The sequence below is a fragment of the Delphinus delphis genome, chromosome 11, assembly GCF_949987515.2.
Source record: "Delphinus delphis chromosome 11, mDelDel1.2, whole genome shotgun sequence".
NCBI classification, from domain to species: domain Eukaryota; kingdom Metazoa; phylum Chordata; class Mammalia; order Artiodactyla; family Delphinidae; genus Delphinus; species Delphinus delphis.
In genome coordinates this window covers 92,186,020-92,197,891 of record NC_082693.1, presented here as the reverse complement: position 1 = coordinate 92,197,891, position 11,872 = coordinate 92,186,020, and the positions used below count along the sequence as shown (strand labels likewise).

General features: G+C 61.2%; 1 protein-coding gene across 1 annotated transcript; it reads left to right on the top strand.

Moving 5' to 3' along the window:
- Positions 1–1,256: 1,256 nt before the first annotated feature.
- SOX10 (SRY-box transcription factor 10) lies at positions 1,257–11,518 on the top strand. Its single transcript, XM_060023951.2, has 4 exons — positions 1,257–1,351; positions 1,849–2,360; positions 6,952–7,220; positions 9,612–11,518. Exons 2-4 carry the CDS (start codon positions 1,927–1,929, stop codon positions 10,313–10,315), a joined length of 1,407 nt encoding a protein of 468 aa, XP_059879934.1. The 5' UTR covers positions 1,257–1,351; positions 1,849–1,926; the 3' UTR covers positions 10,316–11,518.
- Positions 11,519–11,872: the final 354 nt, after the last annotated feature.

The window sequence follows — 11,872 nt, the reverse complement described above, 5'->3', positions numbered from 1 at the left end:
ACTACCCACCCCTCCACCCCCTTGGCCTTTCCCAAGCATGAGGCCTTGCCTAGGCCCCCTTCCCAGCCCCACTCCACACAGGACTCCCTTGGGGTGGGCCTGGGGCCTCGCCCAGCTGCTGAGGAGCTCAGAGCCATCCATGGTCGCCAGTGCGGCCCAGGCTCCATCTGTCCTCCACACACACCCTCACCTCTGCCTCAACACCCACCTTCTGAGAAGAGAGAGGGGCTGCGATCTGTGGAGGAGAGGCCTGGGGAAGCCTGAGATGATGAGCAGGACAGAAAAATGGAGGGGTCACCCTGCTGGGGACGGGGCTGAGGGGAGAAGGGAGCAGAGAGGAGGAAGAGAGAGGCAGGGCAACTCCCCACTCTTTCTCGGGGTATGGGGGGGACATCATGATAACCAGGATTGAGACTCACCCTACCAGGGTGGAGGGAGTTGGGTGCCAGGAAGTGGGGCCCCAGAAGCCTTTCAGACCTACTTGGAGAGGGACCCCAGCCCAGCTCACGCCCAGCCTCCTGCACGTTAGTCCTGTCCCTCTACCTTGCGGTGCTGGGTGTCCAGTGAGAGGGGACCAGGGGTCAAGCTGGGGCATCTGCACTGGGCAGGGGGTGCGCAGCTTCTCCCCGCCTCACCAGGTATGGACTGCAATCTTCCTCTCTTTCTGTTTAAGGTGAGAAAGAGAGGGCAGCCCGGGTGCGGGCAGGAGGTGGGGTGAGACAGGCTGGCACTCAACGAGAGGTCTTAGGTGAAGCGACACAGGCCAGCGCCCCACATGTGACAGAGGCTTCACCTGCCTTCTCCTCATTCCTCCCCAATCCTCTGCCAACTGCCCATCCCTCCACCTGAGGCAGAGGTGGGGGGTCCCAGTTGAGCCCAATTTTCCTTCAAGCTACAGGTTGTGACCCTGCCCACCTGCATCCATTGGCTTTCCTGGCCTGACCACCCCACTCCTACACCTCCCAGGATGGGCCTGGGGCAGCAGCGCAGGGAGCGGGCGTGTGGGGGGGCTGGCGGAGGAGCCCTGAGTGTTGGGGATGAAGGAAAGCGCTGGAGGCTCCACCTTCTGCCCTTCCCTCCCTCCCCTCCCCCTCCCCCTCTCCCCCTCCTTCCTTCCCCAGCCCTCGGCAGCAGCTCAGCGCTCAGTCAGTCTCAGGCTGTCCGGCCAGGGTGGTTGGTGGTGAGGATTCAGGCTCCGTCCTGACAAGGCCGTGGCCTGAAGCTCAGGGCCCCCAGCCCCTCCCTCCCAGCCCACCAGCGTCCCCCACCCAGCCCCGAGCTGGACCGCACACCTTGGGACACGGTTTTCCACTTCCTAAGGACGAGCCCCAGACTGGAGGAGAGGTCCGAGGTGAGTAAGTGCGCAGCCCGCTCCTCCCTTCCGGGGCCCAGGCCTGGGACCCTGCGGTGGGGCGTGGGGTGGCGAGAGGCTGACACCCGCATCTGCCCCCCACCCAGCTCCTCCAGGCACCGTCGGGGCAGGCGGAAGGGAAGAAGGAAAGGTGAGAGAAAAGGTGGGAAATTCCAGGAGCCAGGATTAGAGCAGAATAAAGAGTCCGTTTTTCTTCCTTTCCATCAACAAACCTCCACCCAAGAGGAGGTTTTAAAAAAAAAAAACCCAAACCCACCCACACCAAGAGACGGTTGGGACCAGGTGGCGGGAAGACACGGAGGCGGGAGCTAGGAGGCCGAGCCAGGGTCTAGCATGTGCGCGGGGCCCAGGGTCTGTGGTGGGTTTAGGGGGAGCCGGGCAGACGCCACCTCGGGGCCGTGCCTGCATCGCGTCCCGCGCCGCGACGCCGTCGGGGCTGCGCGCACTCCTCCCATCGCACCCGCCTTCCCGTCCAGGTGGGCGTTGGACTCTTTGCGAGGACCCCGGCGGCGGGCCCCGGGGAGGCGGCCGAGGCGGCGGCGGCCGGGGGCGACATGGCGGAGGAGCAGGACCTGTCCGAGGTGGAGCTGAGCCCCGTGGGCTCCGAGGAGCCGCGCTGCCTGTCCCCGGGGAGCGCGCCCTCTCTGGGGCCCGACGGCGGCGGTGGAGGCGGCGGATCGGGCCTGCGAGCCAGCCCGGGGCCCGGCGAGCTGGGCAAGGTCAAGAAGGAGCAGCAGGACGGCGAGGCGGACGATGACAAGTTCCCCGTGTGCATCCGCGAGGCCGTCAGCCAGGTGCTCAGCGGCTACGACTGGACGCTGGTGCCCATGCCCGTGCGCGTCAACGGCGCCAGCAAGAGCAAACCGCACGTCAAGCGGCCCATGAACGCCTTCATGGTGTGGGCGCAGGCAGCGCGCAGGAAGCTGGCGGACCAGTACCCGCACCTGCACAACGCCGAGCTCAGCAAGACGCTGGGCAAGCTCTGGAGGTGAGCGCCCCCGACCCGCCTCCGGGGAGCTCCCGCGGGCCCCCTACCTGCGGGTGGATTCGGGCTAGACGGGCACTGCCTGAGCCTTTCTCCTGGGGCAGCCACCGCCTTGATGGTGGGACTGGAAGGCCAGCTGGGTGCATCGGACCCGCCCTTCCCCCAGTACCCCTTTGTGGTTGCGCTCGCTCGGATCTCCAGCGGCCTAGGCCCGGCTCCCCAGCCGGGGCAGCGGGCTGGAAGGCGCCCCCTCGCGGTTGGAATTCTGTCGGTGGCAGGCGCTCGGGCCTGGGTTTCTTGGGGCGAGAGTGAAGGCGGAAGGGAGGGAAGGCTGGTGGAGGACTCCACACCACGGGGCTCCACTAACCCCTTCCACAGGCAAGCCACTCAAGGGTGCCACTGCCGCCGGTCAGGGGGATTCGGGGGAAACGCTTGGGAAGGAACTGAAGGCCAGGCTGGAGAGGCAGGGAAACTGAGGCAGCCAGGTGGAGGGCTGGGGGAGTGAGATGGGGTGGGGTGGGGGGGTGCAGACAAGGAATTCAGATCCGGGTCTTTGAAAGGGTGAGGGATGGAGAACTGCTGAGGACAACTCGGCCACTGCAGGATCTTGTCCTACCCCAGCTGCCTTCTCTGTGCCCTTCTGACCACCCTTCCTTCAGGCCGGGGGCTTCTTCTTCCCCCAGGGAAGGGGACACATGGAAAGAAGCCTGCCCCTCCCACCCGGCCCCAGAGCTGCCAGGCCCGACTCTTCCCCTCCCTCCCTCTCCCAGTCCAGGCGCCATCTTCTTTTCCAGGGCCCCACCCAGCAGTAACCTCCTACTCCTCCAGCCCTAGACCGGAGAGCCCTGGCCAGGAGGAAACGTTGGTGCCTTGCCTACCCAGGGTCCCTCAGAGTTCCAGGTTCTCTGGAAGCAGCCCAAACCTCTGGGAAAAACAGCCCTCGAGGAGGCAGGCGGCCTCACCTCAGGTCTGGGGCTTAGGCTGGCCCCTTGGGAATATGTTGTTGACCAGGGCAACCCCGCCCCCCAAGAAGTCCTGGGCAGCTCAGATCGAGAGCAAGGGCTCCAGAAGATGTGCGTCTGCAGAGGTTACCTGATTCCCCACTGGACTGCCCAAGAGATAGGCCCAGAGAGGCACAGGGACCACCAAGGCCACGTAACAGCTTGGGGCAGAGCCAGGGCCAGAACCGAGGTCTCCTGGCTCTTCGTCCAGTGGTCTTCCCACACACCATCCTTGGTGACAGAAGTGGGTCACGCCTGCACTTTAAGACACGGTCAGGAGCTAGGGAGGGTGAGGGCAGAGGAGAGCAGGAGCGAGGAGCCTCTGAGCTGCAGAAAGTTTGGGCTTTGTCAGAGGGGCCTGCCACCCTCCTGCCGCTGCCCTCCCCCTGCCAGCCCCAGCACAGTGCAGATTGGCCTAGAAGGCCAAAGGCTTAAGGTGGTGGAAGGCGCGGGAGGGCCCCCAAGAGACCTAGAGGAATTCCCATCCAGCCCCCTGGCCCCGTCCTTGGCCATGTGTCTGCTAAAGGCCTGGTGCTCCTTCCCGTCCCACTCTCAGCGCTCTGCTCACCCCAGCAGGCGCTGGGCTCAGTGGCCAACCTGCTGCATGGACTCAGAGGGTCTAACCCTGCCCAGGAGCAGAGGTCAAAGCTAGCTCCTCTGCCCAAGGTCCATCGCACTGTGGCAGGGCTCAGCCAGGCCAGTACCCTTGGTGCCATGGGACAGAGAAGAGCAAGTGAGAGACGGACAACCAGGAGGGAGACAGGCAGACAAAACAGGCCCTGGGACCACGAGCAGACCACAGTGAGGGCATCAAAGCAAGGATGGACACCCTGCTTCTCCCCCATGCCATTGCCAAGGATTTAAAATTGGACCCTCCAACGTCCCTGTCTGTCCCTGTTCCCTTAGCCCAGGCATGGGCTACCTCAGAAGGACTTGTTCCTGGCCGCCACTCAAGTTGTGCGCACAGGGGCCCAGGGTGCCCCCCAGGGGCCAACCTGGGGTGGGGCAATCAGGAAAGTAGGCACTGCTTACTCAGGACCCAACCCCAGACAATGGCAAGGATCAAAGGCTACGCCAACAGGGGGCGGGCTACCTAGAGCCTGGGTGGGGGCCCCAGGAGACATCTGTATATGCACTGGGCTGGCCAGTCTCTCCAGGGGCTCCTCCTGAAATCCCCCCCACCCCCGGCCCAGGCTCATGACTCCCAGGCTGTCAGGAAGGGGTATGGTTATCTGGGCAGAACTGGAAATCAGGGGCCCTATACCTGAGAAGAGAAAGACATGCATACAGACTGTGTGGGGTGCTGGAAGGGGGTTGGGGTCAGACACACCAGCGTCCGGGTCCTGGCTCCTAAATGGCTGGGGGAGCGCCGACGGTCACGCTAACCTTCGGTGCCCGCCTGGGAAAGGACTGTTAGATGTTGTTCACGTGGTGCTGGGGGTATACAGGTTGGCCTGCCTGGAGAGAATAATGACAGCAGGCTGGAGCCTCTCCCAACTCCCAGGTCCCTTCCCTGACAGGAGCAGGTGAAGTGGCAGCCAGTGCCCCACCGTGGAAGCCCCCCACATGGGGTTCCAGTTTGGGTGGGGAACCAGCCTAGCCCCTCCCCATCCCTATTCCAGACCTCGGAGACCCAGAGATGAAGCGAAGTGCAGATAGCATGAGGTTTGTAGTTAGAGCTGTGGTGACAGGGCTGGCGCTGGAGGCAAGATGAAGTTTGGGATTGGGTTTACGTGGTGGGGCAGGGCGGGTCTGGGGTCAGGAGAGAGCCTGAAAAGAGCCAAGATTGAAGGTCTGGGTGCGGCTGGGTGGTTTGGGGGTGAGGTTAGCATTGGCCTAAAGCTGGCCATCCCCCCACCCCGCCCCCGGGCTAGATTTCTATCGAGGTTAGGGTACTGCTGGGAACTAGCATGGGAGGTGCCAATGGGATGCAGTGTTGGAATCTTCCCTCTCTTCTGGCCTGTGCCTGGCTCCGTGCCCCCTGCCATTTTCTTGCTGATTCACATCCGGTTGCCAGCTGGACAGAGGGCACAGGGAAGGTTTGGGGTGGAAGAGGGAGTGCAGTGTCCCCAGACATCCTGGGAGCCTCTGTGCTGGGGCCACAGCTGGCTGAGCGCCCTCACATGCAGCTTCTCCCCTCACCACACACACACCATTGGGCCTGCCCCACCGACTCCCCTAGGCTGGCTGGGGTTGGGGGGTGGGCCAGCTGGGGTGAAAAAGGCCGCATCCCACTCCCTCACTCCTGAGGCCTTGGTCTGGGGTCTCCATCCCATCACTCAGCTAGAGGGACCCTTGGAAAGTGAAAGTTGCACTAGGGCTGGGCCGGGTGGCCTAGGGGGAGGGCAGCCAGGGGAGGCTAAGCTGCAGAGGAATGCCGCTGCCCGCTAGGAGGTGCCTGGTATGACCACCCCCTCCCATCCTGGGCAGGGAGGGCTCAGCCTTCTGCTGACTGGGTGAAGAGGGCGCCCACTGTGGGGGGGGGGGGCGGGCAGCTGGAGAGAGAGGCCCTTTGGGCCAAAGGACAGAGCTGCTCCCACAGAGTGCCTTATGTCTCGGAGTCTGAGTGTGTGTTCTTTCCCCTGAGCCCCTCTTTGAGGTACCCCATCCTGCCCTCCTCACCCTGAGCAGCCAAGCCCTGAACTCCCCCTGCCCCAGCCCTGGCCTGAGGCTGGAGTACCCCTGCTTGAAGTGGGCAGGGGTACTGTCTTCAGGGGCTGCCTTCCATTGGCTGGGCTTGGACTGGGGAGGAGGTCTGTCTGCCCCTGTCCAGGGTCTCAGAAGAGAGTCTAGCTTCCTTTACCCTCTGTCACCCCCCTGGACAAGGAGATCTGATCTCCCCCAGGAGGCAGTGGCTCCTACATAGTAAGGGACACTCACATCCTGCCCCCTAGGTCCCACCACACTGGGATTCACAAAAATCCAGATTCTAGAGTTGAGGGGTTCCACGCCAGGTCCTCCTGTCCACCCACCCCACAAGCAGCATTAGAATTGCACCTGTTACTCAAGGTGCCAGTCCCCCATCCCCAGGTCTCGTGCACAGCGCTTCACAGCCATTATCTTGGCCAATCCCACACCTGGTGAAGTAGGTATTATCATCCCCGTTTTATAGGTGAAGAAACTAAGGCTCAGAGAAGTGACTTGCCCACGGTCACTCAGCTAGTAAGTAGCAGACACTGGACTCTTCCCCCTCACCATGCTGCTTCTGTTTGCACACCTCCAGTCCCAGGGAGCTCACCCCCTAACGAGGCAGCCAGCTCCACTTGCAGACAGCTTTGATGACGAGAAACATTTTCTCTTCCTTGAACTGAAGGAAGCTCTATGCCTCTTGTAAGCTCTATTCTAACTCCATGCTCAGGGGCTGCCAGGAGCAGCAGGCTGATTCCTCTCTCACACTCCAGCCCCCGAGAGATTTGGGGCAGCGATCACTGCCCCCTGAGGCTGTGGTGCCTTGGGCTCACATCCTCCAGTCCATAAATCAAACGGCACAGCCCCCTGCCCGCTGGGCTCCCCGTCCCGGGGCCTCATTTCTTCTAGGGCAGACACTTATGATGTCTCCCCCTCTGCTGCCTCCCCCAACCACCCCACCCCAGGCTGCTGAATGAGAGTGACAAGCGCCCCTTCATTGAGGAGGCCGAGCGGCTCCGGATGCAGCACAAGAAGGATCACCCAGATTACAAGTACCAGCCGCGGAGGCGGAAGAACGGGAAGGCGGCCCAGGGAGAGTCAGAGTGCCCAGGCGGGGAGGCCGAGCAGGGCAGTGCTGCTGCCATCCAGGCCCACTACAAGAGCGCCCACCTGGACCACCGGCACCCGGGCGAGGGCTCCCCGATGTCAGATGGAAACCCTGAGCACCCCTCGGGTGAGCACGGAGCTGGGAGCTTGGGTTGGGGGAGGCTGGGCGGTGGGGAGAGGCAAAGGCTGGCTGGCTTGAGACCCGAGGCTCTGGGAAGGGCTGGCCCGACTGGGTGGTTGCCCAGCTAGGGTGCAGGGGCCCAGAGGGAGCTCAGTGGGGACTCAGGTGTCAGGCGAGGCGGCCGGGCAAGAGGGCTCTGACCAGGACTGATAGAAGGGGCACTGCTTTGGGGTGAAGAGACCAGTTAAGGAGGCCATGGAGGCCAGTGGGGGAGTTACACCAAAGAAAAGTGGGACAGGACGATTTTGAGAAATGGGAGAGCAGATGAAGGGGAGATCACTGCCTCCTTCCCACCTCCCAGTCTGATGGGGGAGACACGGCATGTGACATTGAGCACGTGCCATGGATGAGCCAGACACAGGGTATCTATCCTGTTTCCTTCTCATGAATGATGACAGCAGCTAACATTAACTGAGTACCTACTGTGTGCCAGGCACACATGCAATCACTCTAAGCTGTGACGAGGCGGTCACACTGCCTGGGGTCAGACCTCAGCTCTGGCAAATCACTCTCATTTTACAGAGAGAAAACTCTACAGAAAACTGAGAGTAACTTGCCGTACAGCTGAGGTCTAAGCCCAGGTGGTCTGGCTCCCGGGCCTCTGCTCCACCACAGCGGCCTCACTTGTGTTCGTAGCATACAGAACACCGTGCTTGGGGTCAGGCACGTTGGCAAGTCTCAGTGAGCAGAGCTCTGCCTTCAGAAGACACGCTCCGAGTACTCCTTTGTGCCAGACCTGGAAGCAGACACCAGGCATACAAACGAGAAGCCACGGTCCCCGGCCTCAGGAGCCCACTCTAGAGGGATGGAAACAACTGAATTAAGTACAGGATGAAACAAGTGCACACAAAGCCCATGAGGGGGCATGACCTCTAGGGAGGAGGCATCGACCTGTCCACCCAGTCGGTCTCCAGAGATACCCAGCTACCCACCAGACTCTGGTCAAGGAAAGCTTCCAGAAGGAGGCCATGTCTGAGCTGCTTGGTATCTATCACCTTTGTTTTACTAATAAGGAAAGTGATGAGAAGATAGGGGGTCTGCCCAGGGTCACACAGTAAGTGGCAGAGCCAGGATTCAAACTCAAAGTCTAGACACTCTGGCCAGCACAGGACTCAGCATTGCCTCTGGTCTGATGGAGGTACAGGCCTGCCCTCGAGGAGCGTCTGGTTTCCGAGACCATGAACATGTTCTCTCTCCGATGGGGTCCTCAATCCAGCCATTCCGCCCTCACACTCCTTTGGAGATTCAGGGACACAGACACACCAGAAGACCTTGGACCTTGTACAGAACAACCAGTTCACTATATTACTGTAGGCCTGGGCTTTCTCTTCCCCTTCAACAGCTCAGCTACTCCTCCTCAGTGAGACCTTCCCCACGTCCCCAGGGCAGGGTGAGCAGCTTCCTGCGCTGGTCCCCTGAGCCCTTCACACATCCCCTCATCACAGCACTTCGGATGCTGCCCTCTAGCCATGTGTGGGTCCCTGGATCTCCCCCAAGACTAGGAGCTGTGCAGACAAGGACCCATTTGATTTACATTTGTATCCCCTACGCCTGGCACAGTGCCTGGCACTTAGCAGTGCCCCCTAAGTGTTTGCTGAATGAATGTGTGAATGAGCAAATGGACAGACAAAGGAACGGGGTAGAGCAGGTCACTTATCTCATTGCTCTCCTGAACAGGCAGGGAGAAAGCTGGAGGAACAATGGGACAGCGCGGTGTGTGATGGGAGCTGAGAGCATGGTCGGGGGCACTGGGTCACAGGGAAGGTTTCCTTGAATAAGGGGCACTTGAGGTGGCCTTGGGAGGAAGGAGTGGGTTGGAGGTGACACATCGCTGTTCAGGGCCCAGGGCTGGAGGAGGCCCAGGCAAGCCAGCAAAAGCGATGAGGGCGGGAGAGGTCAGCAGAGGGAGCGGCCAGCAGAGGCTGAGTGTGCTTAAGAGAGAACAGGCGAGCCGAGACCCACAGGCCAGACCCCATCGGGCTCAACAGTTAAGGAACAATGGGAGCAGGCAGGGAAGCCGACTTCAGCTGGTGTGAGGAAGGGCTTTGCAGAATGAAGCAGGCTTCTCCAGGAGGTGGGTGACGCGGGAGTCCTATTTTGGTAGGAGACAGGACTCATTCCTAAGATTGGGGCACTTCATAAATAACTGGAGATCAACCCAAGATCATTACATAATTACATGCCACCTCGGGCTGCCCAAACGTGTAAAACTTGCAGGGTCACGCAGTGATCAGTCCTCAGCCTCTGGAGGCATCTTGTCTGAAAGTGAACCATCAGAATCCAGCAGCCTCTGACCTCGGTTCCTGCTTCCTTTCTCTCTGTCTCCCTCCCCTGCAGGCCAGAGCCATGGCCCGCCCACCCCTCCGACCACCCCAAAGACAGAGCTGCAGTCGGGCAAGGCAGACCCCAAGCGGGATGGGCGCTCCATGGGGGAGGGCGGGAAGCCTCACATCGACTTCGGCAACGTGGACATCGGTGAGATCAGCCACGAGGTAATGTCCAACATGGAGACCTTTGATGTGGCTGAGTTGGACCAGTACCTGCCGCCCAACGGGCACCCGGGCCATGTGGGCAGCTACTCGGCAGCTGGCTACGGGCTGGGCAGCGCCCTGGCTGTGGCCAGTGGACACTCTGCCTGGATCTCCAAGCCTCCAGGTGTGGCTCTGCCCACGGTCTCGCCACCTGGTGTGGATGCCAAAGCCCAGGTGAAGACGGAGACCGCGGGGCCCCAGGGGCCCCCGCACTACACTGACCAGCCGTCCACCTCGCAGATCGCCTACACCTCCCTCAGTCTGCCCCACTATGGCTCCGCCTTCCCCTCCATCTCCCGCCCCCAGTTTGACTACTCTGACCATCAGCCCTCAGGACCCTATTATGGCCATTCAGGCCAGACCTCTGGCCTCTACTCGGCCTTCTCCTACATGGGGCCCTCACAGCGGCCCCTCTACACGGCCATCTCTGACCCCAGCCCCTCAGGGCCCCAGTCCCACAGCCCCACACACTGGGAGCAGCCAGTATATACGACGCTGTCCCGGCCTTAAAGAAGGCCCTGTCACCACCACCCTCGCCCTGCCCCTTCCCCCAGCCCTCGCGCCCTGTTCCTCGCCCATCTCAGGCCCGGTGGCGGCTGTGGAGGCAGCTGCAGAGGCTGACAGCTGAGGGAAGGCCTTCTGTCTGGCCCACTGCCTTTGATGACCCCACCCCGTCCTATCCAGACTCCAGCCCAGGCACAGCCCTGGGCTACTCGGCTGGGCAGAGGAGAAGGAGGTTGCTTGTTGCCCCAGACTGAAAAACGAGGGGCTGCACCTTCCCCCCAGGAATGACCCTCGATCCCAGGATCTGAGCAGGCCCCGCTCACCCTCCTCTGGGAGGAGGGGAAGCATCCAGGGTCAGATGGGAATTGGAGGCCTTGCCACTCCTGTGCCCATGTTTCCTCTTTCGTGGGCAATAAGGGGACTGACATAACCCGTGCCACCTGCGCCACGTGCCTAAGAGCAAGGCCAGCCAGAGGCCTGCGTCAGCGCCTGCAGCAGGCTCCGTCTGCCCCGCAGGGGCCGAGGACAGTTCTGAATAGCCTCGAGGGAGAGGGGGTGGGGGGGAGCTCAGAGGGAGGTCTCCTCAACCCTTCAGTGCCCCCTCCCCTCCTGAACACAGGAAGGGATTGGCACAGAGGCCCCCAGATCCAATTTCATGCCAGTAACCTCATTCTTTGTCTAATGGAGAAAGAGGACCCAGGTCCTACTCCACTACAAGCTCCCAGATCTTGAGGCACATCCCAGGAGATGAGGAGGCAGGGACCCCAGGATTCGGAGACAATTCACAGAGCCTTCCTCCCGGCTCCCCGCCAACTCCCTCTCCCCTCACCAGGCTCTGTGGCCCCTGCTCTGTCAGCCCCAACTCCTTGGGCTTCCCAGAGTTATAGGCTGCTCAGGCCCAAACCCTCGGCTACAGGGGGAGACCCAGGGCCCAGCACCCAGGTTGCTGGCAGCAGGCTGAAGACACTAAACTCCTGACATGTACATTCTGCCCTGGCCTTTTGCCCTTTGCCTCCCAATGGTATTTGAATAAAGTATGTAGCTCTGTTCTGCCCCTATCTTCCTGTTCTGCAGCCCCCCAATCCACATGTAACTCATTACTGCCCCCCTCTTATTTATCTCAGTAGCTCCCTCTCCCCCTTCCCCTCTGCTAGGTACTCTAGCCCCTATTAACTCTGCATTAAGCATTCTACATAATAAAATTAAAGGTTCCGGTTACCTGCTTGGTGGGCCTGACCTGGCCTGTCTCTTGGTCTCTTATCCCTGTACCTGTGCTTTTTCAAACACTTTCTGAAAGAAGCTAGGGGTAGAATGCAAAGAACAGACAATCCAAAGGTCTCCTCTCTCCCAGTGCAGCAGGTTAGGACAACTGGCATCACAGTGGGGTCAGTGTGTGCTCAGAACTGAGGCCTCAGATGCGAGCTCTGCCCCCAGCCCAGCTGTGCCCACACTGCAGGTGGGCCACTTGCTGACCCAGCTGGAACTCAGCGAGAGCGCCTTGCAAGCAGCCCTTTCTCGCCCAGCGGAGAGGGGCCTTGCACAGAATTCAAGGAACAAGTATTT